Genomic DNA, 21,065 nt, shown 5'->3' with positions numbered 1-21,065 from the left:
CACATCTAAGGGTGCATGGACATGGACAGGCACAAAAAGGAACCTTTAAACTGCTGTTTTGTTCCACGTCCAGGCCCGATGGCTGGGTTGAAACTCAATGAGGGGAGAAAAACGTGCACGATAAGTCGGACAAATTTTGGGGCAGAACAAAAACAAAAAACTAAAGGAAACAACAAAACGATATTTGGAATCAAGCTGTAACAGGAAGAGTCGATCAGTCCACTCTGCTTCGCCACACTTATCCACTGGAGACACTGGGCTCTCTGCTTATCTTCTCACGTCTTTGGGCAGAGTTCTCATCCGTCAGGTCAGTGTCGTTCTGGACACCATAGAACAAATATCATCTTATTCATTTTTAATGTCAGGGCACTTTACAGTGTAACATTTAAGACCTTACAAAATATAACTGTGTACAGAATGATATAGAAATCCCAAAAACCCCATTCGAGCAGCACTAGGAGACAGTGGAGAGGAAAAACTCCCTTTAAAGGAAGAAACATCAGGGGGGCGGCCATCTGCCACAGGAGAGGAGCTTGATAGCTAAAGGCTCTGTCTCCCATTCTACAATTGGACACTCTATGAACCACAAGTAAACCTGTACTCTGAGAACAAAGTGTTCTACTGGGAATATATTGAACTTGGATTAATGGAACACTGGAGCTTGATTATTAAGAGCTCTATGTGTGAGGAGAAGTGTTTTGAACTCTATTCTGGGTTTTACAGGGAGGCAATGGAGAGAAGCTAATCTCTCTTGCTAATTCCAGTCAGACGTCTGCAGCATTTTGCATTAACTGGATTCTTAAGCAGTTTTTTTACAGTAAACATCCTATCAGTAGTGAACTACAATAGTCCAGTCTGGAAGTAACAAATTCACAGACTAGTTGTTCATCACTTTGAGACAGGATGCTCCTAACCTTACCAAAATATTCCTCAGGTGGAAGAAGGAAGTTCTAGAGATTTCTTATATGTATGATGTAAAGAAGATATCCTGCTCAAAGATAACTTTGAGCTTACTCACAGTGTTTCTTTGAGGCCAATGTTATGTCATTTACGGTAAAAACGTGAATACAAATCATGCCTCTGAGGTATTTGGGACCAAACAAAATAACCTGAATTTAGGAGTAGAACATTAGAAGATATCCAGACCTTTATGTCTTTTAAACATGCTTCAAGTTTGATTAATTGATTACGGTATTTTCACAGATAAATACAGCTGGGTATCATCTGCATAGAAGTGAAAATCTACAGATGGTTTCCTAGTAATATTGCCTAAGGGGGAATATATATAGAGTGAAAAGAATCGGCCACATGCCACCAAACATGACTAGTTCGTGCACCATGCAGTGCACGTGTTGAAAGCATTCCATCAGCACGAATTTATTCAGGTTTTCCCTTTAATTTGTCACCCATCTGTGGTTCTTTACTAGACTCAAAACAAAACAAAGACCATGCAAGCCACAGGTTTACAATAGTTCAACGTTTTCCATTGACATACATAAAGTATTCCCACGTTTAGCTCACAGTTTACTAAATCGTACTTTGGACTTTTCCTTCTAACTTTGTGAACTAAAGTGGGAACTAATTCTTTGACATATTAACCTCAGGTTGTTATTATAAACTCATGGCTTTTATATAGTAGAAGATTTGGGTCAGACCAGGGTATAGAAAGCCTTCTCAGCTTCACGTAAGTGTGATTCTGTTTTACATTCCCAGACTACTGCAGACCTTTCTAGAGGTGGCTTAACATCCAGCTTTCTAACGAAAATGTCCTAGATACCACTGTAACAAGTCTATGATGTGACTGCAACTTTAATACCAAAACAACTATGAAGTACACAGATGAGGAAAGAGAAGACAGAAGATGAGGTGGTGCACCTCCGGAGAGAGATCGGCTTGCTGCCGGCTGTGTCCTTCATCGTCGGTATAGTGGTGGGCAGTGGGATCTTCATCGCGCCCAAAGGAGTCCTGATGAACAGTGGCAGTGTGGGGCTCTCTCTGCTGGTGTGGGCGCTGTGTGGAGTCCTCTCAATGTTCGGTAAGAGGCTTCATGCTCTCATTAATTTGTGGTCTCTCTATGTGAAAACTGTATTTTTTATACTGTTATTTATATAGAATTTGATGCATGTATTGAATCTGAGATGGAACATGAGAGGAAATCAGTATTAGCATTACTCAATTTATTCCCAATAAATAGTCAAAAGACATCAAAATTAGTAATTTAACATAGAGATTTAAATAGTAGCAGCTCTGCTCAGCTATACTGTCTTCCAAAATCAGTTCAGCTTTTTTGCTTGTTCCATTAGGAGCTTTGTGTTTTGCTGAACTGGGCACCACTTTCACAAAATCAGGGGGACAGTACACTTATTTATTGGAGACACTGGGACCTCTGCCTGCCTTCTTAAGTCTCTGGATGACGTTCATATTCACCAGGTTAGTTCTCTTTTTCACATAAAATTAATATTAGCTTTAAATTGAAATCGCATAAATAAACACCATATTCATCTCCAGGCCGGCTTCAGTTTCTTATGTGTCTCTGGCGTTCGGCCGCTATGTGGTGGAGCCGTTTTTTGCACCTTGTGCTGCTCCCACGGTGCTCATCAAACTTGTCAGCATCCTCGCAGTGAGTGAGTGGTTTCATTCCTTCTCCTTCCACCCACAGTATCATTATACTGCTCTGTACCTTTATGTACAGAAATATTTCTCTTACCAGCTGTTTGTGTCTCTGCAGCGTTTGTTGTGGCATTGAACTGCTGGAGTGTGACCACGGCCTCTCGCACTCAGGTGACGTTAACGTTTACTAAGATGTTTGCCCTGGTCCTCATCATCGTCCCTGGTTTCATGGCATTGGTCAAAGGTGAGAGAACGAAACGTTTAGTGCTGCTCACTCAGGTCCTAACAACATCATTTGTTAAGCTTCTATCTCTGTATGTTTATTTTTTTTCAGGAAGAACTGAAAATTTACAGAAAGGTTTTGAAATTGAGTCTTTGACACTGGCTACGTTACCGATTGCCTTCTATAATGGTCTATATGCCTACGGTGGATGGTAAGCCAGTCCACTGCAGTGGGAGCACTAGTGCAACTCGCCACATATAGGATCTTTTAATACAGGATATACCAATATAAATACAATCCTTCACTGAGACCTGAGATAGTAAATACAACAATCCACGTCTGTGTGTTGAAGCTTTTCCTTTTTCCTTCAGGACCAATCTGAATTGTATCACAGAAGAGGTCATTAACCCAAATAGGTATTTGATATCTGACATTTGTTTTCTAGTTAATCAGTTTCTAAAAGTTAGGTTGCATATTAAACATCTTTGTGTTTATGTTGTATCCTCAGAAACATCCCTCTGGCAATAATCCTGTCCATGGTGACAGTGACAATCTTCTATGTGCTTGTTAATGTGGCCTACTACACCATGATGACTCCAAGTGAGCTGCTGATGTCTGATGCTGTGGCTGTGGTTAGTGCTACACTGTACAGAACTGTGAAATAAGAAGAAACACATTTACTACTATGTGTTTGTGTGTTGGTCTGATTGAACATCTGTGTGTCTGCAGACATTTGCCAGTCGTGCTCTCCCAGGATTGGCCTTAGTGATTCCCATTCTTGTGGCTCTGTCCTGCTTTGGAACACTGAATGGTGGCTGCTTTACATCACCCAGGTATTGTGGGTAGAGAAAAAAGAAATATTATTATGCTTCAACCCAACTAAGGCCTCTCATTTAGAAGATGTACTGTCTGTTTTGCAGGATGCTGTTTGTGGGAGCCAGGGAGGGACAGTGGCCAACGATCTTTTCCATGATTCACATCCGCAGACGAACTCCTTTACCTGCTGTGCTGTTTGAGGTGACGTACTTTCACTCCCCAAAATAACAATGTGGGACTAATGGTTTGTCATTAAAGCGGTATAGTCTGTCTCTACAGTATCCTTTGGTGATGTTGATGTTAATCAATGGAGAAATCTACCAACTCATCACTTTTTCCTCCTTTGCTGGATGGTTCTTCGTCGCCTTGACAACCTTGGGGATGCTCGTCCATCGGTATCGCTTCCCCCTTCACCCAAGACCTTTTAAGGTTAATGCCACAAGTTACTGTGATACTTTTTTATCTCCCTCTACACTTATCTGAACATGCACAGTCACGTTTGTCCTGTTTATTCTCCTAAAGGTGCCCGTGGTCATAGCAGTCATCTTTACAGTGGTTTGCTTCTTCATCGTGGGCCTGTCTCTGTATTCAGACCCGTGGAACACAGGGCGTAGTTGTGCTCTCACACTGACTGGAGTCCCAGTTTATTATTTGACCGTTTATCGTTTCCGTCTGCCAAACAGATTGAAACACATCTTCAGTAGGTCATGAGATCTGCCAGCGTTAGAAGCACAACAATGCAATAAATATAATACAGACATCAGGATTATTATTATTATTATTACCTCAGACACCTCAGATTAGAGATTTAGTGTAACTCTTGTTCTCTTCTACATTTCCAGACTACTGCAGCATGCATCTGCAACTCTTTCTTGAGGTGGCTCAACAGGAAATTAAGACATACTGAAGACATCCTGCTGAAAACTTTCCACTGAAACTGTCCCGGAGACCCCCTTAATACATCTTAGAAGGTTTATATTTGGTTTACATTTTCAAGCAGTGCTGTACTGTAAGAAACTGTCCTGATTTTAAGACATTAGGACACAACCGTTGGTACTGGAATGATGTTTTTCTCTTAATATTCTAAGTTGTGAAAATGTTTTGAACTACAGATCTGTGTTTCATGCTTTATTTAAATAAACAATACACTGTAGAGGGGTTTGGCTGCACTGTTGGTGTGAGGTTTATTTAAATCTAATCTGAACAACATGTCACAGTTCCTGCCTCGCCCCCTGATGCCCATGTTTGGATCACTCTCCATGTTCCTGTGCCATGATTACGGATCAGTTTCACCTGTCTTGCCCTTCCTTTAAAGCTCCCCTCGGTCCTCGGCCTGGTGTCAGATTGTTGTACACACATTCCTACGTGTGGATTACTGCACACAGACTGTTGCACTCGGTTTGTTCGTATGTTGATTGTTTGCACAAGGTTTTGTTGTACATGGGCTGTTCCACGGATTCACTACTTTGTCACACTGGACCTTGCCCTTAGTTTTCTGGACTGTTTTCCTTGCTTGTGAGTTTACCTACCGTTTGCATTAATTTTCTGTTCTTACTCTGTCTAGTTAGTCAGTTGGTCTTGTGTCTGCATTAGTGCATTGATTTTCTTCTGTACTCTGTGTTTTTGGTTGGTGTGTTCGTTTGTAGTTTGCCTGCGTCACTGCAGCTATTTCTTTTGTTAATTTGTTTTCACATCCAGTCTATGTTCTTGTCGTGACTTGTTTTCTCCACCTGCTTTGGTTCCCCGTGTCCTCTGTTTTTTTAGACTGGGCAGAAATAAAATCCTTTTCGTTTGTTATACTTGTGTCCCCGTTCGTTACTACAACACAGAGCAAGGTAGGTGAAACTGACCTGGGATAAAGTTTCTGGTCTGTGGAGGACTGGTGCTTGGCCACTGGTCACCACAGGAGAGGGTGCTGTTTCCTGGCCTGAGTTACAAAAATAACATTTACTGACTCCTTCTTCATCTCCATCTTTCGGTGTCTGTACACTACTACAGCTGGACTGTCGCTTCATGTCACCTGTCGGACATAAAACAGCATTTTATAACTCACCAACTTGCTACCTTACTACCCAACTTACAACTACTTACTACCTGTCAACACATAACAGGAAATCTGGTCCATCCTAATTTGTTTTTCATGCTTTGTAAATAACAGTTCATGATTTGCTAAACTGTACTCTGGACTCTTCTACATGAATTCTAGTTGGATTGAATTCTTTGACATATTAACCTCAGGTTATTATAAACTCATGGCTTTTATATAGTAGAAGAATTGGGTCAAACCTGTGTATGAAAAGCCTTGTCAGCTCGTTACATTTGATTCTCCTCCTCCATGTTCCACACTGCTAAACCATGCAGCTGTAGATCATTTTGGAGGTGGTTCGACAGGACTTTCAAATAGGTGATGTAACTACAATTTTTCCAGTTTGAGATAAAAAAAAACAAAACAAAAACTCAGACACCAAAACAGATGAGGAAAGAGAAGGCAGAAGATGAGGTGGTGCACCTCCGGAGAGAGATCGGCCTGCTGTCGGCTGTGTCCTTCATCGTCGGTACAGTGGTGGGCAGTGGGATCTTCATCGCGCCCAAAGGAGTCCTGATGAACAGTGGCAGTGTGGGGCTCTCTCTGCTGGTGTGGGCGCTGTGTGGAGTCCTCTCAATGTTCGGTAAGAGGCTTCATGCACTCATTCATTTGTGGTCTGTTACCAACACTGAACAGTCTAATCCAATACTTACATACTTTAAATGTCATTAAATACAGTATTCACTGGATCTGACACAGAAATCGAACCTGTATCTTATTTTTTTTACATGAATGAAAGAATAACAAGGCCAACACGACCACTGCAGGATTCTCCACAGCATGAGGGACAGACGTCGACTGTGTGCACTGCAGCAATACTTCCTCTTGCAGCCACCTCTCTGTACTGATCACTAATGCAAAGGAAGACAATCCTATTTATCTGTAATCCTATTTTCACACTATGTTCTTATTTGCTCTTTTGATTGTTCCATTAGGAGCTTTGTGTTTTGCTGAACTGGGCACCAGTTTTACAAAATCAGGGGGTCAGTACACTTATTTACTGGAGACACTGGGACCTCTGCCTGCCTTCTTACGACTCTGGATGACGTTCTTTTTCACTAGGTCAGTTTTGTTTTAGACATAAAACGATTATGACTTGTAATCAAATCGCAAAACAAAATATATTTTCCATCTCCAGGCCGGCTTCGTCTTCCACCGTTTCCCTGGCTTTCAGCTCCTATGTGGTGGAGCCGTTTTTTGCACCTTGTGCTGCTCCCACGGTGCTCATCAAACTTATCAGCGTCCTGGCAGTGAGTGAGTGGTTTCATTCCTTCTCCTTCCACCCACAGTATCATTTTACTGCTCTGTATGCACAAAATGTAGATCCATGAGTATACCTCATACCAGCTGTTTCACTTTGTCTCTGCAGCGTTTGTTGTGGCATTGAACTGCTGGAGTGTGACCATGGCCTCTCGCACTCAGGTGGCATTAACGTTCATTAAGATGTCTGCCCTGGTCCTCATCATCGTCCCTGGTTTCATTGCACTGGCCAAAGGTGAGAGGATGTAACTGTTGCTGCTGAGGACACAGGGACAGCACCTGTATCCTACCAGGTCCTGTCAAGTAGAAGCCACTTGATTATGTGGAACTTCTCACTTTTTGTTTATCCTTTTTTTTTTTTTTTTCAGGAAAGGCAGAGCCTTTACAGAATGGTTTTGAGGTTGACTCATTAACATTAGATCGACTGCCACTTGCCTTCTATAATGGTCTATATACGTATGGTGGATGGTAAGCAAGTCTACTGCAGTGTGAGCACTAGTACAACTTGTCATTGTTCACACACATACATTTAGGCCGGGAAGTATCTGGACAATGCACAGTTTTTATGATTTTGCTTTTATACACAACCACAAGGGATTTGTAATCTGGCTTTTCCTATTTTTTTCTTATTTACCAGTGGTAATAAGCTTCAAGTTCTCACGATCTCTCAGGTCATGTGCTGCTGTTTAACTCGCCAGTTAAACAGCAGCACAGAGAGCCAAATTTATATTGGTAGCTCCAATCAAAGAGCTGCCAATCACCAACTCAACCCAAATATGTGATATTAACTCCAGACCTTCAGTCTGCAAAGGGAACAGACTGCACCAATGAAATCCTTGTCAGTCAATTGCCTGCTTAAAATGGCCTAAATGGAAAATTGCGATTACATCTTGACTGATTTAATTTAAATCTATTGTGGTGGTGTACAGAGGCAAAGGCATAAAACTCTGTCACCGTCAAGATATTTCTGGGGATAACTGGATGGCAACACACAGATTTATAAAAAACAAAACCAAAATACAACAATCCACGTCTCTGTGTTGGAACTTTTCTTTTTTTCCTTCAGGTTCAATCTGAATTATGTCACAGAAGAGATCATTAACCCAAACAGGTATTTGATGTCTGACATTTGTTTTCTAGTTAATCAGTTTCTAAAAGTTAGGTTGCATATTAAACTTCTTTGTGTTTATGTTGTATCCTCAGAAACATCCCTCTGGCAATAATCCTGTCCATGGTGACAGTGACAATCTTCTATGTCCTTGTTAATGTGGCCTACTACACCATGATGACTCCAAGTGAGCTGCTGATGTCTGATGCTGTGGCTGTGGTTAGTGCTACACTGCACAGAGCTGTGAAATAAGAAGGAACACATTTACTACTATGTGTTTGTGTGTTGGTCTGATTGAACATCTGTGTGTCTACAGACATTTGCCAGTCGTGCTCTCCCAGGATTGATTTTAGTGATTCCCATTCTTGTGGCTCTTTCTTGTCTTGGAACGCTTAATGGTGGTTTCTTTGCAATACCCAGGTATTGTGGTTGCTGAAAAGTTATTGTCTTTCCCACTCATGCTCCAGGTCTCTGATTTACATCCCACGGTCTGTTTTGCAGGATGCTGTTCGTGGGAGCCAGGGAGGGACAGTGGCCAACGATCTTTTCCATGATTAACATCCACAGACGAACTCCTTTACCTGCTGTGCTGTTACAGGTGAAGGACTCTCCACACACTGTAGAGCAGCATTATAGAGTTTTCAGTTTGTTTATTGTCTGTCTCTACAGTATCCCTTGGTGGTGTTAATGTTAATCAATGGAGAAATCTACCAACTCATCACTTTTTCCTCCTCTGCTGAATGGTTCTTCATCGCCTTGACAACCTTGGGGATGCTCGTCCATCGGTATCGCTTCCCTCTCCACCCAAGACCTTTTAAGGTTAGTGTGTCGGTAGTTGTTGTGCTCAACTGCAGATTAGTTTTAATCCCTCTGTAAAAAACCTTTTCATATTTGTTCTGTTCTCCTAAAGGTGCCCGCGGTCATAGCAGTCATCTTTACAGTGGTTTGCTTCTTCATCGTGGGCCTGTCTCTGTATTCAGACCCGTGGAACACAGGGCGAGGCTGCATTCTCGCACTGACTGGAGTCCCTGTCTATTATTTGACTGTTCAGCGCTTCCGTCTGCCAAACAGATTGAGACACATCTTCAGTAAGTTATAACGAGATCTGCCAACTTGTCTTAGCTGACTGATTCATGGGAAATAATTAATGAAAGCCACAGGAACAAACTTGTTAGACTTTTGTTAGTTTGAGGTTTATAATTGTTTATAATCATGACTTCAGGATTTGACATGTTAAACTTATATAACTGTCGTAACTCTGGTTCTCTCCTACGTTGCCAGACTACTGCAGCAAGCATCTGCAGATGTTGCTAAAAGTGGTTCCACAGGAAATTCGGACGCATTGAAGATCTCAAAGACATTTCACTTTCCACTGAAAACCTCCTGGATACTGAGTTGATGTGTTGTAGAAGCTTTATATTACATTTAGTTTACATTTTCAAGTAGTGTGTTGTGACTGTCCATTTTGATACTATAAGATTTTTTAAATATACAATTGCAACTATACTCACAATAAGCAAAACTGTCCTGGAGATAGATGAGGTGTGTGACTTGCTGAATGCAGCTTGGATTGTAAGGCTGAACAAAGTTGTGGAAAGACCAATAAAGTTTTTTTTGTAATACAGATCTAGAAAGTGTTTCATGCTTTATTTAAATACACAATACATTGTACAGGCGTTTGGCTTCACTGTTGGTGTGAGGGTGCAGATTCTGCACTGGTCCATTTGCACTTATTTAAATGTAATTTGAAGAACAAGGCAGGTCGAACAGTTGGACTTGGGATAAAGTTTTTGGTCTGTGGAGTACTGGTGCTGCTACAGGTGACCACAGGAGAGGTGCTGTTTCCTGGTCTGAGTTACAATAACCGAATCATGTGTATGTTAAATAGTCTGAAGGAGGTAAAAGCTACATGTGGATAAGCTGGAGGAATGAACACTCTTGATGGGCCACCACACCTACAGTATCTAATCCAAAATTTAGCATGAAGCAATGCAACCACACTTACAAGTTATATTACACACCCATAGACTGACGTTCTGTCAATATAATATATGATATTTAGTGTCCAGATTAGAATGGACACAGATGAGTTTCTGGGTCTGTATTTACTGGACATATTGTAGGTGTACTGGTCTTTAAGAACGTGGTTTTTTCTTTAACTCTTCTGCACACAAGATTTAACTTAAACTAAAACTGTGTCACAGTCAGAGCCCACACTTAGTCCTTCCTAATCTCTGGATTGTCGCTTTGTGTCACCTGTCAGACGTAAACCTGCACTGTTCAACTCTACCAGTGACCGTGTCCTTCTAACCCCTTCAACCCATCGTCCATCCTATTGTCTTTCCTGATTTGTCATTTGCAGCCCTACAGACACTAAAACCAACAATGAATTACAGTTTAAAGATTACTAAACTGTACTCTGGCCTGTTTCTTTTAACTTTGTAAATTCTAGTTGGAACTAATGCTTTGACACATTAACTTTGGGTTGTTATTATAACCTCATTGCTTTTATATAGTTAAAGATTTAGGTTAAACCGGGGTATAAAAAGACTTCTCAGCTTGTTCCCACTCTGATTCTCTTCTGCATTTCCAGACTACTAAACCATGCAGCTGTAGATCCTATTGGAGGTGGCTCAGCGGGACGTCCGGACTAACTAAAGACCCCAAAGACATCCAGCTTTCTAATGAGAACATCCTAGATAGCACCTTAACAAGTCTGTGATGTAACTGCGACTTTTCCAGTTTGATACTAAAAAGATTTCTGACACCTAAACAGATGAGGAAGGAGAAGACAGAAGATGAGGTGGTGCACCTCCGGAGAGAGATCGGCTTGCTGCCGGCTGTGTCCTTCATCATCGGTATAGTGGTGGGCAGTGGGATCTTCATCGCGCCCAAAGGAGTCCTGATGAACAGTGGCAGTGTGGGGCTCTCTCTGCTGGTGTGGGCGCTGTGTGGAGTCCTCTCAATGTTCGGTAAGAGGCTTCATGCTCTCATTAATCTGTGGTCTCTCTATGTGAAAACTGTATTTTTTATACTGTTATTTATATAGAATTTGATGCATGTATTGAATCTGAGATGGAACATGAGAGGAAACCAGTGTTTGTTTCTAAATTTTCCTAGATAATAAAGATGTGTTGTTTGTTTTTTAATTGTTTTATATTAACGGAAGAATGACTGGGAGAACAAAGCAGCTGAAACTAACAGTGCAGGTCTCTCAGGGGTGAACATGCGTCACTTTGTTAGACTCTTCTCAGGTCTGTCTGTCACACCACATTCGGGACAGACTTTGATTGTGTGTGCTCTGCAAATAACCTATATTAACTGCATTTTGACACCTCTTCCTGTCCGTTTTTGGGCAACACAGCTCACACCGCCTCCTCTTGCAGCTGCTATTTCAAGGTTAGAACGATGACAGAAGTTCAGAAATGGTAAACGAGAGTGGACACTCCCTCCAAACTAGCTTTATGTCATCCAAACAACAAAGAAGGTCATTCCTCTGTGTCTTGATCAACAGCGATAAGGCAGACAATCATATTTCTCTGAGAAATAGATATATAGATCTAATATTCACAGCACTGTAGTTAAACAATGCTGTTTTACTGCGGAACTGCTTTGATTGCGTTTTGCATGTTCTGTATGCATTCTGCATTCTGTTTGAACTCTGCTCTTTTGCTTGTTCCATTAGGAGCTTTGTGTTTTGCTGAACTGGGCACCAGTTTTACAAAATCAGGAAGCCAGTACACTTATTTATTGGAGACACTGGGACCTCTGCCTGCCTTCTTACGTCTCTGGGTGACGTTCATATTCACCAGGTTGGTTTTGTTTTAGACATAAAATTAGTAGCGATTTAAAGTTAGGTTACAAAACTATATAAACACCATATTCATCTCCAGGCCGGCTTCAGTTTCTTATGTGTCTCTTGCGTTTGGCCGCTATGTGGTGGAGCCGTTTTTTGCACCTTGTGCTGCTCCCATAGTGCTCATCAAACTTGTCAGCGTCCTGGCAGTGAGTGAGTGGTTTCATTCCTTCTCCTTCCAGCCACAGTATCATTATACTGCTCTGTACCTTTATGTACAGAAATCTTTCTCTTACCAGCTGTTTGTGTCTCTGCAGCGTTTGTTGTGGCATTGAACTGCTGGAGTGTGACCACGGCCTCTCGCATTCAGGTGACGTTAACGTTTACTAAGATGTTTGCCCTGGTCCTCATCATCGTCCCTGGTTTCATGGCATTGGTCAAAGGTGAGAGAACGAAACCTTTAGTGCTGCTCACTCAGGTCCTAACAACATCATTTGTTAAGCTTCTATCTCTGTATGTTTATTTTTTTCCAGGAAGAACTGAAAATTTACAGAAAGGTTTTGAAATTGAGTCTTTGACACTGGCTACGTTACCGATTGCCTTCTATAATGGTCTATATGCCTACGGTGGATGGTAAGCCAGTCCACTGCAGTGGGAGCACTAGTGCAACTCGCCACATATAGGATCTTTTAATACAGGATATACCAATATAAATACAATCCTTCACTGAGACCTGAGATAGTAAATACAACAATCCACGTCTGTGTGTTGAAGCTTTTCCTTTTTCCTTCAGGACCAATTTGAATTGTATCACAGAAGAGGTCATTAACCCAAATAGGTATTTAATATCTGACATTTGTTTTCTAGTTAATCAGTTTCTAAAAGTTAGGTTGCATATTAAACGTCTTTGTGTTTATGTTGTATCCTCAGAAACATCCCTCTGGCAATAATCCTGTCCATGGTGACAGTGACAATCTTCTATGTCCTTGTTAATGTGGCCTACTACACCATGATGACTCCAAGTGAGCTGCTGATGTCTGATGCTGTGGCTGTGGTTAGTGCTACACTGTACAGAACTGTGAAATAAGAAGGAACACATTTACTACTATGTGTTTGTGTGTTGGTCTGATTGAACATCTGTGTGTCTGCAGACATTTGCCAATCGTGCTCTCCCAGGATTGGCCTTAGTGATTCCCATTCTTGTGGCTCTGTCCTGTTTTGGAACACTGAATGGTGGCTATTTTACATCACCCAGGTATTGTGGGTGTAGACAGAATAATAAGTGCTGTATTTTAACACTTATGCTCACATTACCCACATTTAGTCCTACCTGCTGTGCTGTAGGACGCTGTTTGTGGGAGCAAGGGAGGGACACTGGCCATCGATCTTTTCCATGATTCACATCCGCAGACGAACTCCTTTACCTGCAGTTCTGTTACAGGTGAGGTTCTCTCCACACACTATGGAGCAGCATTATAAACCCAGTACAACACAGTGGGACTAGTGGTTTGTCATTAAGGCTGCATAGTCTGTCTCTACAGTATCCCCTGGTTATTTTGATGTTGTTCGGTGGAGAAATCTACCAACTCATCACTTTTTCCTCCTTTGCTGGATGGTTCTTCGTCGCCTTGACAACCTTGGGGATGCTCGTCCATCGTTATCGCTTCCCTCTCCACCCAAGACCTTTTAAGGTCAGTGTGTCGGTAGTTGTTGTGCTCAACTGCAGATTAGTTTTAATCCCGCTGTAAAAAACCTTTTCATATTTGTTCTGTTCTCCTAAAGGTGCCCGCGGTCATAGCAGTCATCTTTACAGTGGTTTGCTTCTTCATCGTGGGCCTGTCTCTGTATTCAGACCCCTGGAACACAGGGCGAAGTTGTGCTCTCATGCTGACTGGAATCCCTGTCTATTATTTGACTGTTCAGCGCTTCCGTCTGCCAAACAGATTCAAGTACATCTCTGGTAAGTCATGATGAGATCTGCCAACTTGTCTTAGCTGACTGATTCACGTGGAAACAAATGAATATCTTATTCTCCTCATCATTCCCAGACTACTTCAGCATGCATCTGCAGCTCCTTCTGGAGGTGGTTCAACAGGAAATTCAGACATACTGAAGATCTCAGTCTACCTTCTACTTAAAAAGTCTCAGAAGCTTTCTTTTGTTTACATGTGTAGTGTTGATTCTGATACTAGAAGAAATTGTGTAAGGTCAAACTGACTTCTCATGAACACCTTTAATGCTGAATTTAACTAAACTGTGCATTGAACAATTGCACTTTTAACAGAAATTGACACCTGAATAATAGGCATTCATTTATCCTTCATGAACAGTTTAAACTCTGCTTCAATTGTACAAAAAACAAAAGTCTATCAAACCAATGAAACTGATTTTTGAATCACAGCTAAACCTGTAAAGTTCCTTCATTTAAATATAAACAAGCAGCCTTGCTGTATAGTTTTGTCTTTAACATAATATACAATTTATACGTGTCTATTTATATTGCTTGAATGTGAAATAAAAGAGGCAGATCAAATGTGATCGTAAGGATGATAAAAGCACTTCATGCTGTATGAGGCACCAACACCAACAGGTTTATTGTACAGCCATAGACAAACCAACAAGGAACAGCGCTGCTCACTATAAACCACAACACTTTACACTCAATGCCAACTGTAAACAGATCAACTTACTGCAGTGTGAAAACTCTCACAAATAAACATGCACGCTAACAAACCTGAATTAATTATTAAAGCCATACATTATTTTGTGGCATCTTCAAAATTGGGCACATCTCGTATTCTGTTTTTCAGATGTGGTCATGCAAACATTTTTCCCCCCTAGATTCCTTGTTTGTGCTTTATAACAAATAATGGTTGTATTTGTTGCTACAGGAAACAATCCGTGCTAGATAAATAAAACATTCAGTATTTTGTTCCCAAAGATATGAAATGCGGCCTTGATGTCATGTCCATGCATGCAAAATGTCTCTCTAGGGGTGCAAAGTGCCCTGAAGTTGATACTGAAGAACAATGACTGAGGGTTTATAAAGTCAAGTGGTGAAGACAGTTCTAAAATCAACATACAAAAAAACAAGCCTATTGCTGTTAGTGCTATTTGTATTACTCTGCCATAGTTTATTGCTAAAAATCCTGCATCACAATCTAAAAGTCAATCCCAGTGGTCTGGCTGAACCAGATGACACAGGGGCAACTCACTGGCTTATTAGGCAATATAGCGTATTTCCATTTACATATGTAAAAGCTAATTATATATTAAAATGTGCAAATCAACATACATAAACGCATATCTCTCTTCTCTAGTGATTCCTTCAAAAGTACAGACGGATATGACAGGAAGGATGAAAAGCGAACACAGGACAGGACAACGTGTAAACACAGAAAAAGAACTGATGCTGAGGCAGTAAATGACTGATGCAGACAGTAAGCCAGAGGTGGAGAGGAGCATCTGATGTGAGGGATGAGAAGTGAGCTGCTTGTTTATTTGAGCTGGTAACTAAAATTAAAGTTCCCCTGTCCCTCTTTCTCAAATTGGACTTCCAAAAAGCAGACTAATGGTTTTTAAAGCGTCAGCACTTTTTAAATGTATCAAAAAGGTTCAATTGAATGACTTGTGCTTTGAGGCCTGGAGTAAATTTAAGCAGGTTTAAACTGAAGCCAATTAACTAAAAACTACTAATCTTCAATAACGGTGGCATTCCAAGAATAACTTCTATACTCTTCCTATTTGATATGGATCTACGTGTAATGGTATCACTTTGACCACGGTAACTGCCTTCAGCCAATGTTAATTTAGTTTTTAACCTTTTCCAAGGTTTCTGGTGTCCAGTTTACTCAACCGTAGATATCCTACATTTTCATCTGCCTTGCTCTTCCTATGTGGGGGCTCCTGCTTATAGTGTTTTATAAAACTCGACACATGTAAGTTATACAAAGTGTGTTCTTACTGTCTGGCTACTTAAATTGAGGAATGAACTCCGACCAGCTAATGTTAGCCATTCCTAGGTCCTCATCATCCAAACCAGAGAAACTAATGTCCACCAGTATCTTGCTCAGGCTGTCGTTCATGGTATCCAGAACGAGTCCCTCTGTGATTGAGCGGTTAGCAGGTGTGGCGCTTCCTGTCTGAAGCAGCTCTCTAGAGCAGCTGCTCCTGAGGCATTCGATGGGCGAGTCCACTGGTCTGGTCCCTTTAGAGGGAGCGGTTGTGAGCAGCTCTCTGGGGGAACTAAAGAGAGGCCAGTCTTTGAAGGGTGTGCTGCTGAAGCTGAAGGTGGTGTAGTCGTGCCGTGGTGTGACTGCAGGACCACCTGGTGTGCGAATAGGGCTGAAGTCCAGAACGTTTTGGCTCCCTTTACCCACTGGGGTCACTTTCCAGGGCTCAGGAATGACATTAGAGGGGGGCTTGCTGGGTGTGGAGGAGGTTAGATGGTTGCTACTTTTTATGGGGGTCTTGGAGGAGAACTCCCTCTCTGGGCTGGGCTGCTCGTGCCGCTGCTCATCCAGCTCAGTATCGTGCATGTCATGGAAAGTTGAGGCATCTGAGGCAACGCCGGAGTCAAAGAAAGTATTATCAGGGCAGAGGAGGACAGGCTCCTCGTGAAGAGAGTGAACCAGGCGCTGTTTCCGTCGAGAGCTGCTGGTTTGTCTCTTTGGCAGGGCTTTAGGAGTCTCACATTTAATCGGAACATATACAGACTCTTCCTTCACCTCCACCTTAAGGTCTCCGTTCTTCTGAGGATACTCTACTACAGCTGGGTTGTCACTTTGTGTCACCTGTGACATAACAATACAAATTTACAAGTTTACCTATTGTCACATTAAAGGTAACTCACAATCACAAACAGGAAATCCATCCTCATTATTAAGTCTATAAGCTGAAATATCTAAACCATCCAGATCATGGTTATACCAAAACAGCTGTTCAGTCGCAACTGGACTTGCTTTAAGTTCTTGAAGATGTGTTATTAATAGCAAACACTGTAAATGGAGTAAAATATTGGTTTCAAAAGGAATCAAATCAACAATCTGCAATTGACATCTTATCTGCTGATGGACCGGTGCCAGTCAACAAGGTCATCGAGAGAAAGAATAAAAAAACAACAAGAAAAAAAACAACTTCAAGTCATCAACAAGGAAACAGTGGCTACAATCCTTAGAGCATGCTTTTTACCTTAGGAGCTATCCGGACTCTCTTGGTTCCTCGTGAAGTGTTGCGTTTCTGCTGTGAACAGACTTGAGGGAAAGAAGCTGATGAGCTCGGCAGGTAGACAGAGGAAGTGACGGGGAGCTGGATAGGGACCAAATAGGAATCGGTTCGAGGGAGAAGAGGCTTCATCTTTCTCTCTAAACACAGAAAGACAAGAACAGAGCATGATATCTTAAAGACCCATTTGTCAAAGGTGAATAATTAATGACGTTTTTGTCCATTTGCTAAATTCGTCTCACCAGAGCCAGTTGGTGTTTTTCTTGCATCATGAAGCATCCTCTTTTGTTGCTGTGAAAAGTATCAGATGGTGACATTACTTTTTATGGTGAAAATAGTTGGCATTTTAAATGCTCCCATTGCTGGCTACTCTTAAATGACAACATGCGGCTTTACATTGTTTATGATCTGAAAGGTCAAAGGTAGACTGTCCCTACATTATTACGGAGAAACAATGGATATTCTTATGAGTATACACATGCCCTGGCGGACAAGAAGCGTTGTCTTATAGCACACTAGCACAGTGTGACCTCAGTCTCTCTGCTTCCTTGCTATGATAAGAGAAGGGAGGGGGGAAAAAAATCACAAGCTGCAGCTGCACTCTTTGGGTCCAAGATTCTGGGAACAAACAGGCAATGAAGTTGTGAAGTGTTCTGTCCCTTTTCTGCTTTCTTTCACCTTACTGCAAAGGTAAAAACAGATAATGGAAAATCCATCTTACTTCATGGGGCAATAAAACCATTGGCACTGGAACAGGAGCAGTCATTGGGTCACAACCAGGCTGTAGAGTGGGGGTGGAATGAGAAGAAATCCATAAGGTTTGGAAAAAAATTCAACATACATTTGAAAGCACCAAATATGACAATGGATATACAAATTATGGCAGAAGTCTGATGTCTTTGTCCTGAAAGTTAAAAACACAGTGATGACAATAATCCCAAAATGATCATTAACATTAACACACAAGGATCAATTCAGTTTCACAACTTGTTTATAGGGATTCAAGGATGTGAGAAGAGTGAGAGTGATAAAAAAAAATCATTTGTGCACACCTTGTAAACCTGATCAAGAGTGAGGCATCGATTAGCTTCAGGCCGAATGGTCCAGAAAGAAATTTTACCATCTGGTGACGTTTCACGAATGAACATGTCGTGCAGAGAGAGGTTATGGCGGATGGAATTCTGCAATTACAAATGATCAAAACAATGTTTAATGCTTGTTTCAATAAGTGGTTCTCCATTACTTTGATCCATTATCTGTTCTAGTAAATGATTCCAAACATTGTTTATTTCTCTGTTTTAAAGTACCTTCCATCCTGGTTTGGCCACCTCTCTGAAATAAGGAAAGTGGTCCTCAATCCACATGTAAATCTCTTTCAGTGTCATCATCCTGTTCTTTCTACTGTTGATAGCAAACTGGATCATGGCCATGTAGGAGTACGGTGGCCTCTCCGACACATGTTGCTGAACAGCTTCTACATTCATTTGTGGATTGTGTGCCTGTAAAAAATAGAGAAGAAAATTTTACTATTGGTGTGATCTATGTCTAGTCAGCTACAAATAGCCACTCAGATGGCTGAGCAACTTACAGTATTGTTCAATTTAGCATTAGGTTCAATAAAAGAACACAACATTCATTTCTGTAATATCATTATTTATAGTAAATGCAATACTGCACAGATGTATCCAATGCAATCCCAGTGGTGTACTGTGTGCTATTTAAGTAATTTGTGCGTAAGACTTTCAATTTGCAGCTCACTGATGTTTCTTTTCCTATATGTGCAATAAGCCTCAAAAAGTAGATCACAGCATTTAATTACATTTCATGGTCATTAATACATTTCAAAGCTAGCAGCACAACCATTTTTGCTCCTAAATATATGGAAAGTCATTATGAATCAGAATGTGATGACATTCTAGTGAGATGTGAGGTGGACTAGTGAGGTGACAAGAGGCAGTAGCTGACCTGGAAAACCTGCGAGGCTGTGTTTTGGTTCTCCTTGTTGCCCATTTGCTTGGTAGGATCTGGTTCAAAGGCACATGTGCTCATTCTGCCGAGCCACTGGATGTTGGTGAGGCTGTCATCTAAAGGACCACATTCAAGTTCCTTGTTCACTAATAAAGAAAAGCAGATTGAACAACTTTGTACCAGTGCTATTAAAGAGCTGAAACTAATTCCACAATTTATTTGGAATATTATATCAGGAAATTAAAACCCATACATTGTTTAATCCCTGTAAGAGGTTTAGCATCTGGCGAGCGGTGGGTCATTTCTGCTTTCACTGAATTTCCACCTGTACTGCTTGCTGTGACATTATTCCCCTCAGTAGCAGGTTGACAAAAAGATCCATTCCCGCTGTTGCCATTCTCACTCAGAAGGATGAACTTGTTCGGTCCCTGGAGACCACTCTCTTTGCCTTTTGCAGTGAGGGCCCCAATGACACTTTGTAGGTCTGCTGTTTTGGGAATGACCACCACCTGAGTATCAGACATGGAAGGGTGATCCATAATGCGGATCCCATCAGGGAAGCACTGGCTGGCAGCTGGTTTTGAAGGCTCTTTGGAGAGGGATGCATCACATTGGCTTTGTGATTCAGCTGCTGGTGGGTCATTTTGCTGAAAGGGCAACTTTCTCCTTTTGAGAATCAGGGGTCTTCTTGGGCTCCGTCTCATGGTCATCAGTTCACTGAAAAGCCCCTTGGTGTTTACTGATATTCTACAACATAACACGGGTACAAATTATTGATTGTAAACAACACATTGCTAGAACGTATTAATTTGTACCAACAAACCGTACAAACTGGAATTACCGGTAGATTAACGTTTTCCGGACAGAAGAGATGAAGTCGATGCTAAATCACTAGCTAGCTAGTCCAACTGTTAACCTGGCTAAGTTAAAACAGTTCTTCCGTATGCTAATCGATTTATACTAATTAAATACCACTCCGAACAAACTATACGCAATGGATAGATGCTAATAGGTAAAATAAACCTCAGGCTCAGCTTCACATAATCCGTTCAGCTAAGCAGCTTAGTTTCAGGCATCAGTTGGTGCTGTTCACTTTCGCCTTCTAGAACAACTGTCGTTGGATTGTGCCAGTTAACGGACCTTGTATAACGTTTAACGCCATTTTCCAAACGTTCAAAGTTGACATTTATTAATGATGACCTTTTTAACATTAACACGAGATGTTAGGATATAACCTCCTGAAAATACCGCAAATAATACAGCACACCAGATTAGCTTTCTATTGAACATTAGCCAAGGGTAACAACAATGGACGGTACAATGAAACGACATGAGACGTGCCAAATTGAAGAGTCATTTATAATGTTTAATAGACATTTTAAATAGTTTGGTACCAGTGTAGAACTGAATATAAATCAATGAGTACATTACAATATTATATTGCATAAATTTAGTTTGGTGTGACATTAAGCTACACTGACACGTAACTAGCAAGCTAAGTAAAACATGCATCGTACCAGTTTTAATAATTATGTGGATTAACACGGCCGGAAACATCCATTTAGTTTCATTTAGAGTACAAATTTGCAGACTAACTATGCTCTAGGTGAACCTAACTTGGATAGCAGGTTGCTGTCGGCTAGCGTAAAGCCAGCCAACACACAGAAAGCTAAGCTAAGTTAGCTAACGCTACGTGGGGAGCCGTCGCGAAACGCTAGCAGTAATGTCAGTAAAACAAATATAGAGAACGCCAAACCTTCATATTACTGATGTTAAACAATTCCGCTTGACTGGACTCCTGCTGGAAGCTGAATCAAACAGTCCATGGTTTGGTGTAGTGTTATTTACATGCCGTCTGCTCGACTCAGAAACGTTTTTGAATTTTGGCGCTGTGGGTGCTGCCCCCGTGACGTCGATCACGTGATATAAAATGGCACCAATAGCAGTCGCACAGAAGAAGAGAGAGGACCAATCA

General features: G+C 41.3%; 4 protein-coding genes across 8 annotated transcripts; 3 read left to right on the top strand and 1 right to left on the bottom strand.

The window, feature by feature from the left end:
* The first annotated feature begins 253 nt into the window (after positions 1 to 253).
* Positions 254 to 5,444, top strand: LOC113163276 (cystine/glutamate transporter-like). 2 transcript variants are annotated; one of them, XM_026361754.1, is made up of 13 exons: positions 254 to 307; positions 1,833 to 2,035; positions 2,304 to 2,430; positions 2,509 to 2,624; positions 2,729 to 2,854; positions 2,945 to 3,044; positions 3,205 to 3,249; positions 3,342 to 3,465; positions 3,563 to 3,666; positions 3,754 to 3,850; positions 3,929 to 4,078; positions 4,172 to 4,349; positions 4,492 to 5,444. In XM_026361754.1, the coding sequence occupies exons 2-13, from the start codon at positions 1,840 to 1,842 to the stop codon at positions 4,554 to 4,556; spliced, it is 1,428 nt and encodes a 475-aa protein (XP_026217539.1). In that variant the 5' UTR covers positions 254 to 307; positions 1,833 to 1,839; the 3' UTR covers positions 4,557 to 5,444. The 2 variants fall into 2 exon arrangements, with proteins under 2 accessions (XP_026217539.1, XP_026217540.1); XM_026361755.1 differs by lacking the exons at positions 254 to 307; positions 4,172 to 4,349 and having other exon boundaries at positions 1,293 to 2,035.
* A 630-nt stretch (positions 5,445 to 6,074) lies between these two features.
* LOC113163275 (cystine/glutamate transporter-like) lies at positions 6,075 to 15,474 on the top strand. Its single transcript, XM_026361753.1, has 13 exons — positions 6,075 to 6,137; positions 10,895 to 11,075; positions 11,789 to 11,915; positions 11,997 to 12,112; positions 12,217 to 12,342; positions 12,433 to 12,532; positions 12,693 to 12,737; positions 12,830 to 12,953; positions 13,051 to 13,154; positions 13,244 to 13,340; positions 13,441 to 13,590; positions 13,682 to 13,859; positions 13,948 to 15,474. The coding sequence occupies exons 1-13, from the start codon at positions 6,123 to 6,125 to the stop codon at positions 14,010 to 14,012; spliced, it is 1,428 nt and encodes a 475-aa protein (XP_026217538.1). The 5' UTR covers positions 6,075 to 6,122; the 3' UTR covers positions 14,013 to 15,474.
* LOC113163277 (cystine/glutamate transporter-like) lies at positions 6,181 to 10,888 on the top strand. 2 transcript variants are annotated; one of them, XM_026361757.1, is made up of 12 exons: positions 6,181 to 6,318; positions 6,475 to 6,797; positions 6,874 to 6,989; positions 7,105 to 7,230; positions 7,364 to 7,463; positions 8,062 to 8,106; positions 8,199 to 8,322; positions 8,420 to 8,523; positions 8,605 to 8,701; positions 8,773 to 8,922; positions 9,014 to 9,191; positions 9,385 to 10,888. In XM_026361757.1, exons 2-12 carry the CDS (start codon positions 6,637 to 6,639, stop codon positions 9,447 to 9,449), a joined length of 1,266 nt encoding a protein of 421 aa, XP_026217542.1. In that variant the 5' UTR covers positions 6,181 to 6,318; positions 6,475 to 6,636; the 3' UTR covers positions 9,450 to 10,888. The 2 variants fall into 2 exon arrangements, with proteins under 2 accessions (XP_026217542.1, XP_026217541.1); XM_026361756.1 differs by lacking the exon at positions 6,181 to 6,318 and having other exon boundaries at positions 6,326 to 6,797.
* A 144-nt stretch (positions 15,475 to 15,618) lies between the features above and the next one.
* On the bottom strand, positions 15,619 to 20,994 carry foxm1 (forkhead box M1). 3 transcript variants are annotated; one of them, XM_026361739.1, is made up of 9 exons: positions 20,847 to 20,994; positions 19,344 to 19,837; positions 19,088 to 19,236; positions 18,430 to 18,621; positions 18,175 to 18,303; positions 17,844 to 17,903; positions 17,365 to 17,413; positions 17,090 to 17,262; positions 15,619 to 16,692 (listed from the first exon to the last, which is right to left on the bottom strand). In XM_026361739.1, exons 2-9 carry the CDS (start codon positions 19,798 to 19,800, stop codon positions 15,871 to 15,873), a joined length of 2,031 nt encoding a protein of 676 aa, XP_026217524.1. In that variant the 5' UTR covers positions 19,801 to 19,837; positions 20,847 to 20,994; the 3' UTR covers positions 15,619 to 15,870. The 3 variants fall into 3 exon arrangements, with proteins under 3 accessions (XP_026217524.1, XP_026217525.1, XP_026217526.1); XM_026361740.1 differs by lacking the exon at positions 20,847 to 20,994 and adding an exon at positions 19,932 to 20,338; XM_026361741.1 differs by lacking the exon at positions 17,844 to 17,903.
* Between the last annotated feature and the right edge of the window lie 71 nt (positions 20,995 to 21,065).

The sequence above is a fragment of the Anabas testudineus genome, chromosome 23 (genome assembly GCF_900324465.2).
Source record: "Anabas testudineus chromosome 23, fAnaTes1.2, whole genome shotgun sequence".
NCBI classification, from domain to species: Eukaryota; Metazoa; Chordata; class Actinopteri; order Anabantiformes; family Anabantidae; genus Anabas; species Anabas testudineus.
This window is presented reverse-complemented; position numbering and strand designations above follow the sequence as displayed.

Excerpts from the sequence above, each read along its gene's own strand:
- LOC113163277 (XM_026361757.1), top strand. The coding sequence starts at position 6,637 with ATGTTCTTATTTGCTCTTTTGATTGTTCCATTAGGAGCTTTGTGTTTT. Across the intron at positions 8,323-8,419 it reads TGTCTGATGCTGTGGCTGTG|ACATTTGCCAGTCGTGCTCT; the intron begins GTTAGTGCTACA and ends GTGTGTCTACAG. Across the intron at positions 8,923-9,013 it reads TCCACCCAAGACCTTTTAAG|GTGCCCGCGGTCATAGCAGT; the intron begins GTTAGTGTGTCG and ends GTTCTCCTAAAG.
- foxm1 (XM_026361739.1), bottom strand. The coding sequence starts at position 19,800 with ATGACCATGAGACGGAGCCCAAGAAGACCCCTGATTCTCAAAAGGAGA. Across the intron at positions 19,237-19,343 it reads TCTTACAGGGATTAAACAAT|TGAACAAGGAACTTGAATGT; the intron begins GTATGGGTTTTA and ends TTTCTTTATTAG. Across the intron at positions 18,622-19,087 it reads CAGCCTCGCAGGTTTTCCAG|GCACACAATCCACAAATGAA; the intron begins GTCAGCTACTGC and ends TATTTTTTACAG.
- LOC113163276 (XM_026361754.1), top strand. The coding sequence starts at position 1,840 with ATGAGGAAAGAGAAGACAGAAGATGAGGTGGTGCACCTCCGGAGAGAG. Across the intron at positions 2,036-2,303 it reads TGGAGTCCTCTCAATGTTCG|GAGCTTTGTGTTTTGCTGAA; the intron begins GTAAGAGGCTTC and ends TTGTTCCATTAG. Across the intron at positions 4,350-4,491 it reads CAGATTGAAACACATCTTCA|ACTACTGCAGCATGCATCTG; the intron begins GTAGGTCATGAG and ends CTACATTTCCAG.
- LOC113163275 (XM_026361753.1), top strand. Across the intron at positions 12,113-12,216 it reads TGTCAGCGTCCTGGCAGTGA|CGTTTGTTGTGGCATTGAAC; the intron begins GTGAGTGGTTTC and ends GTGTCTCTGCAG. Across the intron at positions 13,591-13,681 it reads TCCACCCAAGACCTTTTAAG|GTGCCCGCGGTCATAGCAGT; the intron begins GTCAGTGTGTCG and ends GTTCTCCTAAAG.